This window comes from Malaclemys terrapin, chromosome 18, assembly GCF_027887155.1.
Source record: "Malaclemys terrapin pileata isolate rMalTer1 chromosome 18, rMalTer1.hap1, whole genome shotgun sequence".
Taxonomy (NCBI): Eukaryota; Metazoa; Chordata; order Testudines; family Emydidae; genus Malaclemys; species Malaclemys terrapin.
Genome location: NC_071522.1, coordinates 10,445,101 through 10,465,541, shown reverse-complemented (window position 1 = coordinate 10,465,541; position 20,441 = coordinate 10,445,101). Strand labels below are relative to the sequence as shown.

Sequence of the window (20,441 nt, the reverse complement as noted above, 5' to 3'; positions counted from 1 at the left end):
GCTACCCTATAGCACAGCTTGGAAAAATGATTTAGTATTTATTAATTACGTAGATTGTAATGTTGCTTAATTCTTAGGCTGCAGTATTAATGACTTCGATTGTAAACTCTTTGGGGCAGGGACTGCATTTTTCTGTGTTTGTGCAGCACCGAGCACAAGGGGTTCCGGGACTGGGGCTCCACGGTGCTCCTGCAATACTAATAGTATTTGTATTTGTTCAGTACTGAGGAGCTATCAATCTGCACTGTGCCAACACGAAATCAATATAGAGCCTGCCCCAAAGAGCTTCCAGTTGCTGCAAGACAGGACACTTTGGGAAGCCCTGAGGAAGAAGTTACTAAGAATTTGTTTTAATATATTGTTGAAAACTCCCTTTTGCGAGCATCAGGGAAGAAATGAGTCTTTACGAGAGATTTCAATGACGAGAGGCTGGTGGCTTGGTGAACCAGGGCAGAGATAAGATTCTTTGGGCCTAATTCTCTTCTCACTGGGAATGAACATCTCAGCCTGAGCCGACAGGCTTGTGTTAGGCGAGCTCACGCTGGCGTGCTAAAAATAACTGTATCGACATTGCTGCTCAGGCCGCAGCTTGGGCTCGGAAGCCTCGGGGGGCAGGCGGGAAAGGCTTGGGGCCCCATGCTGCAGTCCGAGTTGCAGTGTTAAAGCAAAGGCTGTTTCCCCCGGGCTGGGCTGCTCATTCCCAGGGGCAGTGTAGACAGACCCACGTAGGCTGCGTCTATGCTGCCTTCCCAGGTGTGACTGGAGCTCAGGCAGGCGTATCAGCGCCAGCATTGCTAAAAACAGCAGGGTAGATGCAGCGGCACGGGCTTCGGCGCAGGCTGCACGAGCATGCCTGGAACCCTGGATACCTGCTAGCATTGCTGAGGCCTGCACGGCTGTGTCTACGCTGCATCCGGCCCTTCAGACGTTTTAATCCGGAAGCAACGGCATGTCCCCCCTCTGGATCCTACACGTAGGGGCAGCCAGAGGGCCCCTCACACTGCCCCCGCCCCAAGTGTCACCCCCGCAACTCCCATTGGCTAGCAAATGGGGCCAATGGGAGCTGCAGGGGCAGCGCCTGCGGACGGGGGACGGAGGTAAGCGCTGCCCGGAGCCTACAACCCTGACCCCCTCCCCCAGTCCTGATCGTCCTCCGAACCCCTTGGTCCCAGCCCAGAGCACCGTCCTGCACCCCAAACCCCTCATCCCTAGCCCCACTCCAGAGCCTGCACTCCCAGCCAGAGCCCTCACCCCTCCACCTGCACCCCAATCCCCTGCCCCAGCCCAGAGCCCCCTCTCGCACCCTGAACTCCTCATTTCTGGCCTTACCCCAGAGCCCACACCCCCAGCCTCACCCCATCCCATCCCACACCCCAGACCCCAATTTAGTGAGCACTCATGGCCCACCATACAATTTCCATATCTCGACGTGGCCCTTGGGCCAAAAAGTTTTCCCACCCCTGTTCTAGCCTGTCTCCCTTTTCCCAGTGCAGAGAGGGAAAGCAACTAGGAATCATCACTTCCCATCTAAATGAAGAGCCAAAGTCAGGTCCCAAAGGAGGCAATGCCGGAATTCCCAACAGCTTTGAAGCGCCCAGCATTTGACCTTGATCTGCTAAAAAGAGAAACTGAATAGGGTCTCAGCTTCCTCTACATCAGACTCCACGTCTAGCTCTGTAACCTATTGTAAACCAAAGGGTTTGAACCCAGCTGCTGCCCCATTCTCCCCCCACAGACTGACCCTCCTTCATTGCACTCAAATTGACACACGCCCCTGTGCTCACACACTACCCTTTTTAAATTGCCAGTGCGATTGGTACCAGCCCCATTATTCATCAGCAGAAAGGAATGGATTCAATATAAGGCCCAGGTGCCAAGTCATTTAAAGATGCCGTGAAACAAACTCTCAGAGGCTTTTATTCATCTCTTGAGTTTACTGTTATATATCGGCCTCACATAATGGGCCAGATCCTGCTCCCCTCAGCATGGATGCAAGCAGGATCAGGGCTCAGCTCCATAGATAACTGTTAGATTATTATCATCATCTCTGTAGCATGCAGGCCTGAGTGGCATAATTCAGCTCTGAATATCAAAAGGCTGCTGGCAGCCTTTTCTGATTGCAAAATATCTTTCCTATATTCAATCATGGGATTTCAGTAATGTAAACACATAAAGCATGTCGTACGTTCATTATATTTATATATCGTTATGATATGAAAGATAAGCCAGGAGCATGGGTCGAGGATGTGCATGTTGTTTTTAGAGCAAAGGGTAAGAGTGCAGAAGCAAACTGGTTAGCAGCTGCTTTGTGATGACAGTTTAATTCAACTACACAAGCAGAAGAGCTCTGCGCATTTCAGAGGCCACTTCAGAACTCAGCCATCACAGCCAGGCAAGTGAAATCCACTGCTCATTTTGTGTTTCACACACCTGTCCAACAGGTGATCCATAGCAGGTATGAGTCTAGTACAACTACCAGCTAAAGAAGTTAGGTGCCTAAATACCTTTGAGGATCAGGGCCTTTCCTTAATCTCAACTAGTAGAGGGTTATATGTTTAGTGCGGGGGGTTTAAAGTGCAACCCCACCCTGGTGACAGCCCATGATGGTGACCATTACAGACGAATATTCATTTACAAGCATTTCCTCATCAGAATGGAAGCCCAGTGGCTGAGAACTTTGATGCTTAACTCTCTAGTAGATGTCACATATACTATCCAAGCTACCTTGGGTGACAGGTTTTAAAAGCTGGACAATGCCAGAAAAGTGCTGACAACATCCTTCTTCCAGTCCCTAGTACAGAAGACAAGAGTGCTCTGCTTTCAGAACGTGCAGAGCAAGAGGCAGACAGACAGAAAGCTTCAGTCAGAGTCAATTATGAGCTATTTCAGTAGGCAGTTTACACTCTGTTTTCACTTCACTGCTCTGCTCTTTGTCCTGGCTGAAATAAGCACCTACAATGGTTCAACTGAATGCTCCAGCGACTCTGTTTTTAAAAAGAGGCGTTGCCACACTAAACAATAACAGGTTGCTCCATCACTGCAGCTGTTGGGGCAGCATCTGTAATTATTATGTTGGTTACACATGGGGGAGACTTGTCATTCAGAATGTAAAAGCTACATGGCTGCTTGATAATATACTAATACTCTCCATCTCGTAAGAAATATCTATTTCCACATCAGCATGTCACTGAATTCTCTGAGACAGAAACATTTATCATGACGGTTTGGGCTCAGGCTAAGAGACACCATCAAGAGCCATTATAAATTACAAGCCATCCAGCAACCCACTTTTTAAAGCATTAAATATGATGATGAGTAAATGCGAAGAGCAGAGTTTGCCAGAATGATTCATTTTCTTTTGATGGCTGTTTGATTTGTCTTCTAGATCTGACCCATGACCTTGAGACAAAGGAACTGGAAACTCACCAGCAAGGTAAGATCAAAAGCTTTTTCAAGTGGTTTGGGATTTGACAGATGGGCCAAGAGCAACAAGGCTGATGTAAGAAGGAACATTTCAAGCATCCACACACTGCCCAACAACAGGATTCAACCGTAACCTGGAGAGGTTAATTTTAGGGGTTGGAGTGTAATACACCAGCATTGTGACTGTTAAGTGTTTTTCACTAGCGGCTGGTCTACAGAGGGAACAAAGGAACTGTTACTGCTACCAGCTAAGGGTGTAATCTTTCAACTCAGTGCGTAGAGACCTGTATTTTTGGAGCTGTTGGATCAGGGCTGTAAATGTAGATCCTCAAAATGTTGTAGGTATAGATGGTTTATCTAATCATATGTTCATTTGGCTTCACTGCTGAGACAGCTAACTGCTTCTGTTTGGGAGGATGATTTTGTAACATAGACCCTTGTCCATATGGAAGTGATCTAAGATTATCAAACCCATGCAGGCCACCAGCCACTCATCAGACATCAATAACTTTCAGGCCTGATTAGAGCTGGTCAAAAAGCAGAAAAACAATTTTGCTAACCATTTCAAAATGCCAAGGTTGCTTCTATTTTTGTTCAAAACAGATCCATTTTGGCAACATATTCAGTAAACATTTTAAACTATTTTACACATGTCCTCCTTGCAAGGGAATACTGACAGAGCTCCCAGATCACACCTGAATGACTCCTTAGTGCTCAAATACCAAAATCCTTTCCTGAAAATCACATTGAGTACAAAAAATTCTGATAAAAATGGTCAAAAAACAATCTAATGAAAAATTTCTGGAAAACCAGAAAATTTCAAGACCATTTTCCCAGACAGGCCATTTTTCGACAAAAAAAAATCCTTTTGTGTGAAAAATGTCAGCCACCTCCAGTCACTACCCACCTCGGCTGAAGCTGAGCAACTATTCAGAAGCTATCCTGTCCGATTGAGGGTTGTGGTTCTATTGATTCCATGTTCACCCAATTACTCTTCCAAACTGCAGCACATGCAGCAAATCATGTGTGCAGTTGGAGTTGGAACGGCGTTGTCCCTTGCCCACGGGCTCTGACAAGAACCCTTCCAGGTCTCCGTTCAAAGGTGGACATTATCAAGGGCTTTGGTGACCCATAGCAGCAAAGATGGAGAAGCAGGTTTTTAAAAAATCTGCCATTAAAAATGTATTTCTGACATAACTGGGAGGACTGTCTATATTACCTGACTAATGAAGCCACACACCTCTCTCTTCCTGACGAGGGCGCTGATGTGAAGAAGGCTAGGGAAGGGTCGGCGAGTGACAGCTTCTGTGGATCAGAACGGGGATTATACACATAAAATAATTCTGTCACGTGATTACTGCTAAAGGTCATTTCAGTCTTAATAAACCTCCTTAAAATAGGAAGTGCTTTCCAGTGATCAGAACAGTGGTCTGGGTACTAGGAAGGACTTCTGGTTTCGGTTCCCAGTTTTAGGTCTACTACTGACTTACTACACTAGGTGGGGCAAGTCGTGTGGGGGCAAATTTTCAAAAGAGCTCAGGGCCAGATTTTCAAGTGTTCAGCACCCACAATTGAAGGCAGATTTTCGTAAGAGTTCATCTTCCATCTGGGCACCTAAGTGAGGGCCAGATTTTCAAATGTGTCTAGCATCCACAGTTTACACTGTGCAACTTTTGCCCAGATTTTCAAAAGACCTTAGCAGCATCTAATGTATTCCCAGTGTGCTGAGCTTTTTGAAAATTCTAGCCTTAGAGCCTGATCCATCTCCCCCTGAAATTCGAGGCCTAAACGCCTATTGATTTCACTGGTCCAGGATTGGGCCTTTAATCCCTCCATATGTCTGTTTATCCCTGAGTAAAATACATGTAATGATATTTGCCTTCTACAAGTTAATATTGACAAGGAGCTATGACGAACATCTACAGAAATGCAGAAGTGCTGAGAATTGGACCAAGCTCTGTCTAAAGCTGGAATAATTTCTCCTGCCTGATTTCCAAGGGAATAAATAAGTTGTTTAAAACTGGCTCATCCACTCTAGAAATTTACTTTCTGATTTTGGGCAGTGGGAGGGTGGCCAAAGGACTCAGAGAAAATCTGGGAATGCGCGTGGCATGAAGGAGCAGCCACTTAAGTGAAGGCTTGGATTTTGATTGAATCTGCTGGCTTATTATCTGCAAGTATCTCTTCATTCCTCTCCTCCTCTTGATATTGTTCTTTGGTTGTAGCCTTTTTATGTTGGTGCAGATGGAGTAAATGCAGCTATTCTCCCACAAACACGCACCCAATGTCTCCACCTCCTTATGTACCCTCCCATCGCCGCTGGTATTGTGCAGCAGAATCCCTTCCAGGCTGATGCGGTGAGGGATTGCAGATTGCAGAATGTGGGTTACTAGTCTGAATGCACCCTAGGCCAGAAGGGACCAGGAAGTTAGTCTGGTGTCTGTTGAGTGGTCTGTGTGAAATGAGGTTGTTGGGTCTTGGTCAAATCCACTACAAACCCCCACTGATCCCTAATTGGTCCCCGGTTGGCAGGGTCAGCGAAGACGCCAAAGACTGTATGGGTCACAGAGTCCAAACTCCACTCTCCTCTCCAAAGGTCTCCCCTGCACATGCAGGGCAGTTATCTCCCTCGGGTTTCTCTCTGTCTATCCTGCACAAAGTACCAGGCAGCACAATGTGACCTGCTGGAGAGGAGATACCAGGGTGAAGTGTGATAGGCAGGCAGACAGACTGCATGTATGACACAAGAAACACAGGCAGGCAGCCAGCCCAGATAGGCAGACAGATAGATACGATAAAAACAAGATAAGAAAGAAAGAAGGAAAGACCTCGTGCCCATTAGACACACACACACACACACAGAGTCCTACGGTAGCTGTATTTTTCTACAGTATAAAGAATGGCAAGGATCTGATTTCAGACTCTTGAATCTCACTATAAGGAAAGACTTTCAATATATATTTGTCCTTATCTTTTTGTCCTCCATCCCTCCCCCTTTCTGACTCCTTTCCCCTCCTCTTGAATAGCAGTTCTCTTGACATCCACTCAGTGAGAGGTGCAATTGGCCAGGGAGGCTGCCTAGGTCTCAGACACCATCTGACCAGCAGGGGGCACTATGTGAGCAGTATACCTCCTTTTATCCCTTGGAGGGTGAAACTGAAACACGTTTCTTAGCGATGCCTTGGTGTGGGCTTTGGACCCAGTCCTAATATACTGTGCCTCCCCATTCATGCCGTGGCTCTCCCCACAAGCTCGGCAGCAGGGCGGGGCCAGAGCTCGACCCATCCAAGCCATGGGCAATAAGAGACAGAAAGAAATCTGGAGCTCTCAGTCCTCTGCGCTGTTTTCAGTGCCTGGCTCTGTCCCAGAGATGGAGAGGGAAGGGAGGGGAGAGGGGGTTGGGAAGGAAGGTGTGATGAGGGTAGGGAGGAGAGGAAGGGAAAGATGGGGGGGATTGGGAAACATGGAGTCGGAATAGGGAGGAAGTGGGGTGCCCAGATCTTTATCACCTGCAGCAAGTCAGCCCTGGTGTGGCAGAGTGCCACCGGCTTTGGCAGTCGGCAGCGGCACTCGCCCTGCCTCCTGGCCAAAGGCGAGGTGCCAGGGTAGGGCAGAGCTCTGGGCGTGGACTGGAGCAGGAATTATAAGGTGAATGGAATGCAGAGGGACCATCTGGGTGATGGGACTGGCTGAGTCCAAGGGCTTTAACATTCTTGCCATGCCCTGAGCGAAACTGCATCACCCACAAAACCCCCACACGCCTCCAGCTCTTTGTTCCCTTTCAGCCCATGACAGCAGTAACGGCCCTGTAAGAACCATGCTTTTTCCTGTGCATGGAGCCCAGGGCTGGGAGTCCTGGGAGCAGGATTCTGCTCCCAGTTTTGACCCGCTGGGTGACCTGGGGCAAATCATTTGACCTCCATCTATAAAATGGAGATAATGAAACTTGGCCCACGCTTGGGAAGCCCTTTGAGACCTGTGGCTGTATTGTTACTCTGTTCTCAGAAAGGCAGGGACCCAGGGTGGATGCAGATTCAGGTATAGTCACCAGTGGCACCTAGTACTGCTAAACTTAAGAGGTCTGCCACTTTCTCTGCCTCTTAATGATGAGCTACTCTGCTGGACTCCATTGTCCCACTCCCATTCGTTGCTATTCGTTCCAACCCTCTACAGTGCCTGGGCAGTTCCAATCCCCCTGGGGTGCTTGCAGCTTGAGAAAAAGCAAATATGATGCAATATGGGGCTTTGAAGCTACCTACAATTCTCAGCGAATGAGAGCCCACAAAACTGAACAGAAGGCAGGCGGATGCTGGCTGACACACATGAGAGCTCGGGGCCTGATTCCTGAAGGGGACTGACTTCAATCAGGTGTTGGGTTTGCTCAGCACCTCTGGAAAACAGTACAGATGGCCATAAACATTAGGAAGTGCTGATATGCACATATGATAGGCTTTTGCAAGGTGCTGAGGGCTCTCAGCTCCCATCATCCTCAGTAGAGGGACTCGGTATCCAGGGAAATCAGGCAGGGCCACTATTCAGAGCTGGGGCCCAGGTGCAAAGTTTAGCTGCAGATCTGAACGTCCCCAAGTTTGCTGAGTGGAGGATAGGGATTCAGCGGGTTGGGTGCAAGTCCCACCCCCTGCTTTGCGTTTCCAGAATGCTAATGCTCCTTGTGCCTCTTAACTGCAGAATTTAAAGGCCTTTCATCGTCACCAGGACTGTTGCTCCTTGAAGTCGTAAACCCAGCCCCTCTCCTCTCCTAAGCCCTTCTCCCAAGTTTCAGTCTCCCAGTGGGAGGAACAAAGCTGCTAAACCGAGCCAGCCACTCCCATCAGTAGCTGGCATTTGACTGTCAGCGCAATCCAGGCTAAACGGATTACACATGTCCTCGCTGCAAAGGAATACTGACGGAGCTCCCCTATCACACCTGAATGACTCCTTAATGCTCAAATACCTGACATGAGGCAGACAGGAGCAGTCAGACGGGGCTGCTGCCTCCACAGGATTCTTGGATGCAAATGTACATCGTCAGATCTGTTTTGCTGCCTGGTGGTGCAATCGAGTGGCTGACTCACCGAGTGTGCCTGCATGGGGTACCTAATTTCCATGAGTACCACCCACACAGCTCTTCCTCGCAGCCAGCACTTCAACTGCTTGTGAGCAGCAAGATCCTGTTCACTATATTTATGGGGCAACAACCAAAATTAAGATGCCATCAAATAATTGCTCTTCAAATGCCATTTATGTAATAATTACCAGATGCAACGACCTCCCTTAATATCTCATTATAAAGCATTTTTCTCCACAGCAGACACTTAAGAGAGGAGGCCATAAAGCAAATCATAAAAGGTAGATATTGATTATAAACGATTTAAACAAGCCCGTGCATATTTACCAGCACAGATTGAGAAGTAGCCCTTCGACAACTGGCCAGTTTCCCAAGAAAGTGGTTGCTTTCCGGGGCTTGCAATGAAATCAGCTAGGGATCAGGGAGGGTTAGCAGCTAAGAGCAGGGGCAGCTGGACACTCAGGCTTTGTCTCACATGTTTCCATGGTCCACACCTGCCAGGGAGGGGGAGTGGTTGGAGTCCTTGGCAGTACAGCTATTCTGGGCTGCAGGGCATCCGGCTATAAATTAGGTCACCTTTGCCTTCACTCCTCTTGGGCGGGACCTGCTGGGCCATGTACCATGAGAGGTGCAGCACAGAATCTAGCCTGAGGCCTTCCTGTGTCTCAGTTCCCCATCAGTAAAATGGGGGTAATCATAATTATTATTAATTATAAAGTACTATTATTTGTATTGTGGAAGCACCTAGGAGCTCCAGACATGGGCCAGGGCCCCATTATGCTAGGCACAGTACAACCACAGAACAAAAAGATGGTCCCTTCCCCCAAAGAGCTGTCCTTCCTTTCTCCCACCCTTTGTCTTGTCTATTATTTAGACCAGTTGTCACCAACCAGTCGATCGCGATCTCTGGTGGTGCAGTGGGGCTGAGCGCTGCTCCTGCCTGCAAGCACCGCCCCTGCAGTTCCCATTGGCCTGGAACAGGGAACTGTGGCCAACAGGAGCTGCGGGGGTGGTGCTTGCAGAGGGACAGTGCGCAGAGCTACGTGCCCTCCCACTTCCTCCCTCAGGGGTTGCAGGGGCGTGTTGGCCCATTCCGGGAGTGGCGTGGGGCTGGAGTAGGCAGGGAGCCTGCCTTAGCGGCAGCCACGCTGCACTGCCGACCAGGAGCCGCTGGAGGTAAGTGCTGCCTGGCGGAAGGCCGCACCCCAACCCCCAGCCCTGAGCCCCCTCCCGGAGACAGTACCCCATACCCCCTCTTGCACCCTGAACCCTCTCCTGCACCCCAAGCCCCAGCTCTGACACCCCTCCTGGAGCCAGCACCCTGTACCCCCTCCTCTACCCCAACACTCTGCCCCAGCCCGGAGCCCCCTCCTCTACCCAAATCCCTCCCAGAGCTTGCACCCCTCACCCCCTCCTGCACCTCAATCCCTTGCCCCAGGCTCAGCCCAGAACCCCCTCCCACATTGCGAACCCCTCGGCCCCAGCCCAGAGCCCGCACCCCCCCCCGAACCCCAACCCCTACCTCAGCCCAGTGAAAGTGAGTGAGTATGGGGGAGAGCAAGGGACGGAGAGAGGGGGGGAATGGAGTGAGCAGGGTAGGGCTTTGGGGAAGGGGCAGGGCCTCATGGAAGGGGTGGGGCCTTGAGGTAGGGGCGGGGCAGATCCTGGGTTGCCCTTAAATTCAAAAAGTTATCTTGGGCATAAAAAGGTTGGAGACCACTGATTTGGACTGTAAGCTCTTCGGGGAATGACTGTCTCTCACTAAGTGTTTGTATTATGTGTATCTGGATGAAGATAGACAGACTCACCCACCAACCTACCCCTCAGGATTGTTCCCCACAGTATATTATCTAATGCTTTGCCCAGCCCAGTTTTAAATATCTCTAGCAAAGAGGCTTCTCCCAACTTACTTTTGAAGACTATTCCACAGGTTGATAGATTTTTTACTATTGGAGAAAGCATCACACTATTCAGTCTAAATGGTCCTCTCTTTCCCATCACTCCTAGTCACCCTTCTTTGTGTCACCTTCTCCTTCATTGGAGTTTCTTTCCTTCGGCTATTTGTGCATGGTGACCACCCTTAGATATGCGCCTATCTGTCATGCTTAGACAATAGACTGAAAGCCATCCAGATCTAAAGAAAGGAACCAGCAAGCCTTATCTCGCCTAGGCTAAAAGGTGGTAACAATTTTGATTGCCTCTGACCTGAGTGGCTTCCCTGGGCCAACCCCTTGAAGCAGTGAGAAGGCAATGACCATGAGAAATATGTCAGTGAGAGTTTTGACCTCTGGTAGGCCAGGTCAAAGGGTAGGCACCAGATGAAAAGCAGTCCTCTGAACCTCCAGGTTGGGGGGTTGAGCTATAGGCCAACAACCTATCCTTGTAAAGAAGTTAAGTTATAGAAACTCAAAGGTAGCCATTCCGGCAAACAGTGTGGTAGACAGAGATAGTAGAGACTGGTTTAAGCCTTACATGATGCCTGACAGTGTAGGAAGCCATCAGATTCAGATCCACTAGGAGACTTGAACTGATGATGTAGATACGAACACCAGATCGAATGGTGCTAGCTAAGGATCACTCCCCACGTATTCTGTATCATATTACAAAGTACCTGTGTTAGCAAGTTCCCCTTTCAACAGAAGCCCATTCTAGAAAACAAAGTCAAATCTCCCTGAATAAACCCCGCTGTATGTGACCATTTGCAAAGGCCAGCTGCAGTATTGCTGAGCAAGGAAAACGTCTCCGGGCTCCGTAATGAGTTATTACCGTGCCTATAAAAAACTTCATACAGGCTGTTTTTCTCTGTCAGGTATGGGACAATTCTATGTGGCCGTGTGCCTCAGGCAGACCTGCTCCGTCTCAGGATCGTACATTGTATTGATGCCGAGTTTGCAGTTAGGGAGAGAAAGTGAAGGTCAGGCAAGCTACTTCTTGTTTCTTTTCCTTTTCATTTCAGCTTTCCGAAATTGTGACTTCCGTAAGCATGGCTAGAGCCTTTTGCAGCAGATATAACACTGAACGTTGGACCTGTTGGGGCCACAAAAACACACACGTGCACTGCTGGGTGCGAACAATGTGTCCACAATTGCTGCATGTACAAGCGCTGCTGAGTTCCGCCCCAGAAGTGGCTGCTTTTAAGTGGCAGACGGTTGCTCTCTTTATATAGACTTGGCAAAATTCGTTCCCTTGGTTGCTCTATGATTTGAAAGCAGAACCCTGGTGGCAGAAAGTTTGCCTAGATGTGGGGAGAGGCACAGTAGCACAGGCTGCATGCCCTACCACCCCCCTCCATGGCCTAGAAACAATCAGAAAAACCTACAAAATGGGCAAACCAGACAGGGAGCGGGCGGGGTCTGAACACCCGGGAGATGCACTGATTTAGCACACCTTCCGGGAAGCCACCACTGGCAGGGGTCATACAGAGCAACCTTCCCCTGCACTGATGCAGCTGCCCCTGGTGAGAAAGGAGGTGAATACTGCACTACCAACACCCAGAGGGCTGAGTCCAGCCCTCAATCTGCACCTGGCTTTGGGATCTTGCTCCACAAAAGTTGCTTTAGGAATGGAGCTCAGGATAACGATTGTTGCTATTATTAGTGATGGTTCAAACTGTGCTTGTTTCATAGCTCCCACAGTGAATACAAGATAGCGTAGACAACTGCTAATTATCAAGTCTTCCCTTAATGGTGCCTCTGTCAAGCAGGGAACTAGTAAAAAGACTGTTTGGTGCTGTAAAGAAAACAGTCACATGATAATTCTGTCCAGGACTGGCTGATGCACTGGGGGCTAATACACTCACCTTTTCCCTCTAGAGACCCTGGTTCAAATCCTGGTCAAACCCCATGTGAGAATAGGCGGGGCGTTCTAAACCACCATGTGATTCACAATCCCTGTTCAAGAGAGGCCTCGCATTGGAACAGTGGGGCCTTTTAGGTCAAGAGCAAGTAGGGTGACCAGATGTCCCAATTTTATAGGGACAGTCCCGATTTTTGGATCTTTTTCTTATATAGGCTCCTATTAACCCCCACCCCATCCCAATTTTTCACACTTGCTGTCTGGTCACCCTAAGAGCGAGTTACACTGGCAGAGCTGATGGGTGGAGGTTTGCCCAGCAACAGCTTGCACTTATGCCTGGCTTGAGTTAGTTTCATGAGCAACACATTCATAGAGGGGAAGAACAGAACATTTTAAGCTACGAGGCTTGATTGAGATTTGGAATGGTGTGGCTACCTTACCATTTAGAGCATGAGTGATTGCTAGTATCTTAAATGAGCCTAAACTGAAACTGCAGCTCCGTATGCCCCAAAACACTGGGAGAGTTTGGATTATTTATTTAATGCTGTAATGTTTCATGGTGCTGTACAGACGCACCATTTTCTACCTCATTTGCCATCTTGATTAGGGTCTCATTCCATTCAAGAGAGGAGCTCTTTTGACAACCTCTCCCTTAATCATTGTAATTCAGTTTTTCTCCCCGTGTCAGGTTCTCACCTGCCGTAAAAGTGCTAACATTTCTGAACCAACCAGAAGCAGCAATGACAGGATAACTCTCAAGACAGCTTGTTCTCAGGAACTTTTCCTCCCAGTTTTGTAGCATTAAGAGGTTCAGGTGAGCATATGCCTTTCAGGATACCAGTCCAAATCAAATTACAATTCTGATCCTTCCAGGTTCTACCCACAGTTAATACACTCATGTCTTTGAATCTCTCTTACATTTCTTGTATTCTGAGATGATGCAAAGAGTAGAAGTAAGACCTTTTCCTAACAATGGACTTATGCCTACACAATAAAAATGGTCATACTTAGCACTTACGTCGTGTTTTACTTTTGCAAAGGAAAGATGATCCTGTGGCTAGGTGGGTGTCAAAGGAACTGAGATATATTCTTGGTTCCACCACAAACTTCCTGATGACCTTGGGCAATCGCTTCATCTCTCTGTCCTTCAGCTTCCTCATCTGTAAAGTAGCGATAATTTCCCTGCCTCAGTGGGATGCTGTGAGGCATCATTCATTAATGTTTTAAAACCCACTGAGATCACCAGGCAGAAGGGATTATAGAAATGTAAAGTATTATCCAAATTGCTTTACAGACATTAACTAATGAAGCCTCATCACCACACTTCTGTGAGCTGGCTGAGTAAGTGTCGTGTTATAATCATGGCATACACACAGAGCAATTAGATAAAAACATACAATACTCTTGCTGGAAGGTTGCAACATAATGCTACTTTATTTCTTAAAATCCAGAAATTTAGCACACAAAAACTAAAAGCAGAGAGAGAGAAAGCAGGCTGCTCCCTAAGGCAGCGCAGCATAACTCACCTCACCTTGCTCTAGGCTGCCTCTCTGCAGACTGACTGCTGTGCTGAGGAGCCAGATCACACACTTCCCTACAGAGCCCTCTAGCCTGCAAGCAGGACCAGGAATAGCTTTTAATTTTACCAGTTTTCAATACACCACATGTCATTGTCCGCACCTATGGGGGTAGGAAAATGAAACACAAGAGAAGACAAGGGGATGTGGCTATAGCCACAAAAGGGGCCAGATCTATCTATCATAGCAGTTCTCAAAGTGTGGGTTGGGACCCCAAAGTGGGTCGTGACCCCGTTTTAATGGGGTTGCCAGGGCTAGCGTTAGACTTGCTGGAGCCAAAGCCCAAGGCCCACCACCTGGGGCTGAAGCCAGAGCCCCACTGCTTGGGGCCAAAGCCCGAGGACTTCAGCCCTGGGTGGCGGGGCTCAGGTTACAGGTCCCTCGCCTCGGGCTTGGGCTTGGGCTTTGACTCCCCCACCCAGGCAGCGGGGCTTGGGCGGGCTCAGGCTTCGTGTCGTCGTTTTTGTTGTCAGAAGGGGGCCACGGTGCAATGAAATTTGAGAACGGCTGATTATCCTATTGAGTACTGTGGGCCTGGCACTGAGCCCTGCTGAGTCTGCTAGACCACACGCTTCACAGACTTTCCCATTATGCTTGTAAAGCCAGGCTCCGTTTTTTGGGCAGCTCCGACATGACTCAGAGAAGGCCGGGCAGAGAAGCCGTCAGTCATCGGGACGAAGTGTGGGAAGGGAATATTGGGATGGGAGCCGCTGAGAAGCTGGCTGCTACATCCAGTATCTCTGTTTTAAAAGTCTTGTCAGCACTTCCAGGCTCCGGCAGTCAGTTGCTGACAGGAACCGAAAGAAGGCAAACAGGCTACGCATTATTAACCAGGGGTGACTGTGCAGTGAGCAAACAGGCACAGAGAGAAACGCTGACTACACGCGGAACACACGGTGCTCGGCAGATGCTTGTCATGCTCAGGGATCCAGTTGCTTCAGGGCGGGTTCTTCTGTTCGGTGGTTGTAGTGCACCATAGCAGGGATCAGACCTTGACTGGACGGGACACTAGGGGAGAGACTCTGAAGGAGAATGGGCTAGTTGATTAAATCTCTGCATGCCACAGTGGCTATTTACTTTGATCTTTCATCGGAAAACAGACAAGGGAGAGTCTGTTGAGTGTTTGTGTGGTGGGTGCGCAGCTCCATGGCTGTTCTCACCACCCTTAATAAAGATATTGTGCAATGACTTGACTGTGCCTAACGCGAGGGTGGGGGCAAAGGAGAGTGGGGGACACCTCCCAACAGTCCCGGATTTGTGGGACCGTCCTGCTTTGACCCCCACACCCTGCGCCCCGGGCGAAGTAGAACATTTCCCCCATTCAGTGGTACCCAGGTTCTGCACGGTGCATACCATAGGCAGGGGCAGAGCTACGGAGGGGAGCTCAGAGATGGGGACAGATGCTACCCCCGGGGCAGGCTGGTCTGGAAAGCAGGGGATGAGCCTGATGTAGACTCGGGGGCCAGCAGCTGCAGTGGGGATGGCTTGACAGGGATGTGCGGTGCCCAACGGCGTTCCCCGTTAGCCACTTGAAATGCTGGGGGATATGGTGAAGGGCTGTGTCTGCTTCCTTCGCAGAGCGATCTCAGGCTAGGTCACAGAATACCAGCTCTGCGGGGGGGGGGGGGGGAGGGAAGCCAGGTGGCAGTAAAAGGGATTTAACGGAGCAAAGCCAGCAAAATGAATAACAGACGGCCAAGGCAGGGTGAAGCCGGGGTCAGAAGGATACAGAGGTGGATTAAAGGCATGTGAGTGCTAAGAACTGGGGCATGGCATGGCTAGGTGACTTGCCGCTATTGCAGCCAACAAGAGACCCAGGTCTCCATAGTCTCAGTCCACTGCTCTGACTATTGGACAATCTTCTCTTCCAAAGCTACGGCTCCGTAGGGGTCCAGACTCACCAAAACTTTCTCCGTTCCCCTCTCCGGGGCAGACTTTTCCTCCCAGCCTAGCATCCCCTGGATGGACTCGTTCCCTCACCCCGAGTGTTTGACCAGCCTCTCACACAGAGCTGCCGGCCCACCAGAGCCAGTCTGATACGTTTTTGGAGGAAGTGAGAAAAGCACCTCGGGCCCTAGGTGGGGACATCAGTTTCTTAGACCTCTCTTGCCATTCCCCTCCCCAGGAGGCTGCCGCTGCTCCTCTTACCCCTGCCACGTGCTTTCCTATTTATTTTATTGCCTCCACTGCTGCGTTAGCCACTTAGCTACCATGGGGGCACAGCCCTCCCCGCTCCCTAGGGCCAGGCCCGCAGGCTGTTCCGGCCAGCAGTGCACTGTACGTACTGATTTCTCACCCCCTCTTTACCCTAGGGACTGGATCCTAGTTATTATTTGTATTATGGTAGCACTTAGCAGCCCCAAGCAAACAGGTTTATTGTGCCAGGTGCTAGATAACACCTAGGAAAAGACAGACCTTGCCCTAAACGTCTTACAATCTAAAGAGGCAAGCCGGAGAAAAGGTGAGTCTGGGTCCAAGGGCATACAGCAGAGCCAAGGTCTCTGAAAGCCTAGTTCAATGCCTTTCCAGCGAATAGCCCATTTATGGAGCTGGATCATTTATACCGGGAAGCAGGGGATGGGAACCGATTCCTTCTATAGCCTCAAATGTAGTAAGCTGTAAAAGTAAGTTTATGCAGGTCCTGCCTTATATCACAAGCCTGCCTTTCCCTTGCCCCACTCCGGTTTCGGATATGGTATTCCTGGCTATTGCCTCATCATACAGGAGGATGGTAGGTTTGAGGCTGCATTTTCTTTTCTCTGCATGCTCTAGAGAACAAGCCACGCCCTCCTGGTAAATCTATTTGGCTTGAATCAATAAAGGAGCTGACAGGTGTGGCAAATTCACTGGAAGGAGGCCAGAGTGGCTGTGAAATGGGTTTAGGAGTCAGATTTTGGGTGTGAACCTCAGAGCAGCATCTGCTTTGAGAACGTCTGGATTCTACACTAATCTGGGGCTTTGCTGGAGTCCAGTTTGAGGGTGGAGGTGAGAAAGGAGAGACCTGGATTCTGCCTGGTGTTTCCCCGGAACTTGTCACAAGTGCAAAGTGCCAGTGACAAACCTGCAGAGCCAATGTCAAACCTGCAGAGAATTCTCCCTTCAGTGTTCACTGAGCTCAGCCCCGGAGCGGATGTTCACCCCTCCTACTTACGCTTTGAAAAATGATACAGGGCCCTTCGTGTTGTGACTAGAGCTGCCAAGAAAAAAAAAATCCTAGTGCTGCTACTGAATTATTCAGCATTGCTAACCGCTTCCACGGCAAATGTTCACTGCTCAGATGGTACTGGGATATCAGGGCTCTGAGTTTGCAACGGGTGGGTTCATTTCTGCCTTCCATTGCACCCTTCCAACCCTCAGGAGCAAAAACTGGCTCATGATCTGTGTTTATATTCCATCACTCTGCTCCCCCGCCCCTCCATCATTACTGTAACTGAGGGCGAGTTGAGACAAAGGAACATGATGTCATTACCGCTGCTAGAGATTGTGAACATGTCTCCGGCCTGACAACTGGCAGACACCATGAACATTTTTTAGCAACTGCTGCGTGTTGGTTCTTAGGGAGGTTTTATTACAAAGCTCTCTCTCCCTCTCTTCTTTAATATCCTGCCCTTGTTATGAATCTTGATCGGTGACAATCTGACTTCCTCTTCTTTGGCATCAAAAGCTCCACATTCGCAGCTATGCAACATCATCAACTTCACTGGACTCACTGGCCTAAAATGAGTGTAAGAGAACGGAGAGCCAGCCGGATACGTTGCAAGGGTGATGCTTAAAACAAAACGGAACAAAACTAAGACTGTTCCATGAGGGTCTGCCTGGGTGTCTAAAGCAGCCGTGTTCACCCAGGCTGGGATTTTCAGGGGAACCTAAGGAATTTAGGCACCAACATCCTATTTAGTGTTAGGTTTCTAGCTCCCTTAGACTCTCTTGAAAATCCCAGCCCCATTAATAAGAGGATAGAGGGGGAATCTTCAGTTCCTTCATAGATAATGGGAAATAACCATGAATGCAAAAAAAAAAAAAAAAGGCAGCCCCAAAATAACAACTACCAAACAGCATGCCAGTGAAAGGTTAATAGAACCATAGGGATTTCCACAGTGGATCAGACCAATGGTCCGGCTAGTCAGGGTGCCTCGTTTTGGACAGCGCCCAGAACCAGGTGCAGGAATCTCAGTAATGGACAATGATGGAATAACCTGCCCAGAGAGGAAGAGCCTTCCTCACAGCAGCTAGTAGTTGGCTTGTGCCTTGAAGCATGAAGGTTTATAGTGGCACGGAGAGCTGCTTCTCCAGCTCTCTCTGGGGACAAAGGACAAGTCCCCTCAGCAAAGCAAAAAAATGCACATTATTTCTGTACAGCCGAGGGTTTTGATATGTTTTTTTTTTTCCTCCTTAGGTTCTCAGTCAATCATGCTCCTAGCTCCTCTGTAATACTAGATTAACATCCTCCATTCTCTCTAATCAGGTTGTGTAGTATCTGGAAAGAGGTCAATGACACCTTCTAATAAGTTTAGCTGATTGTTTTGCAGTATTTTTTTCTCTCTTCTTCTCCTGACCCATAAACTCCATTGCAGGGCTCAGCTCCGAGGTCAGCGCTGAGAACACACAAGCGCAGGATTAAATTTTACAGCCAAAGAATAATGTCTCCCGTTCATAACATATCACTGTATTCAGCATATCAAGCAGACTTGCTTCATAAGATACCATCATCAGACTGAAGGTTCTGGCTTCAGATGTGTATGTGATACATTTAAGTGAGAACAATAGAAGTGGAAAACGGATACTGTGTTTGGGTCAAGATTACATTTAAATTAGGAGTGAGGGACATAGTCCTTGTTTCAAGGGACATGTTATTACTTTAGTGCCAGAGTTATCTATGTTACACACAAGTTTAGCATTCCCTTACTTTTGTTGCTGAAAATTATTTACATATGGAATAAAGAATCATGAAACTGAGGTTTTAAAAGAGTCATTTGCACTAGGGGAATGGGACTCACAGCATTTCAATTTCCTGAATAATTTTTGTTGATGTCCCTCAATGTGGATGCAACCTACAGGAATTGTTGAAAGCCTCCATATATCCCCTGAGCTATCCTGTCCAATCCTTCCCCACCCTTCTAATTCATTTCACTGCAAACTAATGATGTCATTTTGAACACTGATTATTGTCCTGTTCTCCTTAGATGACATTGATCGGGAACTGGAGGAGAAGTGCAAGATCATGGAAGCCCAGTTGCATGAGAAGGAGAAGGATAATCTGGAGCTGAGGAAGGAGCTCAGACATAAGGAGACCCTGGTGTCCGCGCTGAGATGCAATCTCAGGAACAAGGAGAGGAAATTCCTTGAGGAGCTGAAGAGAAGAAGCCACCGGGTGACTATCCTTAACACGGAGGTGCAGAAGCAGACGGAGGCTGCTGCTTATCTCTCCTTCCAGCTGCATGCCACCAAACAGAAACTGCATGGCTCCCGGCAAGGTGGCAAGCCCCCGCCCGACAGGCCTCCGGACAAACCATTCCCCACGCAGCCTTCCAATGAGACGAGGCCCAAAAAGCGAATCCACAAGTCTCACGTTTGGAGGCTGGTGACCGACTGCTCCTATAGTAAGGGAGTCATCAAGGACTCCTTCCAGAGGGAGAGGATGAGCAGCTTCGAAGAGGCAGACCCCATGCCCGACCCAGCACTTTTTTTATACACTAAAAGGCACCACGCTCCCCATCGTCAGAAATTTGAGCCCAAAGCCCAGGCCCTTAACAGAACAGGGGCTGATCCGAGTGACAGTGCAGCTGGGGGCTCCAGCCTGCCGAGGCCCTCCTGTCTTCATTCCCAGGAGCAAGCAGAAGGTATGAGCACCAGGCCTTCAGCCAAACCCAAGCCCTGGAAGGGTGAGAAAGGCAAACAGCATGGATCCAACCCCAGGAATTCAAAAGGCTTGGAGTAAAAACAAAGAAAGCAGAACAGTGTGGCTGCTAAATGCAGAAAATGAGTTTGGCTATACCAAAAAAGAGACTGGGGCCTACAAAGATTTCTTCCCCACCATCCCATCAAGAAGTAAAATACTGTCAGTTTGGATTCCCTCAAGGAGCTAGAAACAATCTGGCTCGTCTAACATCTCCATTCAAGATGACCATAGAATGGCTGTCTTATCCCAAGGGATGGTGGGGCAGGGGAGCGGGAGGGCAAGCAGTGCTGAGGGCATTTTGAATGTTGTTCTGGAGTTGACTCCAAGAGAAGATGGGCACAGATGTGGAACGTGGAGAGAAGGTTTGAGCGTGGAGGGAACGGTTATTAACAATTGTCTAGAGCTTCCCTTTCGTAAAAATTAAGATTTCTGAGACTCAAATCTCTTACCGTTATTGTTGTCATTGTTCCTTCTAGATAAATTGTTCTTATTTTCATTGGCACTAGGTAGCGGTGGAGGGTGGCAGGGGTGGGGGTGGGGAATGGCAGAATTGCACATAAAGCCATTCACTGATGGTGAACGTGGCAATTGGCAGGATGCGCCAAACTCCTCCTTGGTTCTAACTTCATGACATCACTGGAGTTGGGACAGGGATGAATTTGGCCCAAAATGTCTAATA

At 48.8% G+C, this 20,441-nt stretch overlaps 1 protein-coding gene across 1 annotated transcript in view; it reads left to right on the top strand.

Moving 5' to 3' along the window:
- The window catches only part of CCDC92B (coiled-coil domain containing 92B), a 53,271-nt gene extending 33,055 nt beyond the window's left edge, over nucleotides 1-20,216 (top strand). The window contains exons 3-4 of the mRNA XM_054008316.1: nucleotides 3,386-3,433; nucleotides 19,047-20,216. Of these exons, the coding sequence (XP_053864291.1) occupies nucleotides 3,386-3,433; nucleotides 19,047-19,801 (803 nt within the window). The 3' untranslated portion in view covers nucleotides 19,802-20,216. The remainder of the gene's footprint in view (nucleotides 1-3,385; nucleotides 3,434-19,046) is intronic.
- The last annotated feature ends 225 nt before the right edge of the window (nucleotides 20,217-20,441 follow it).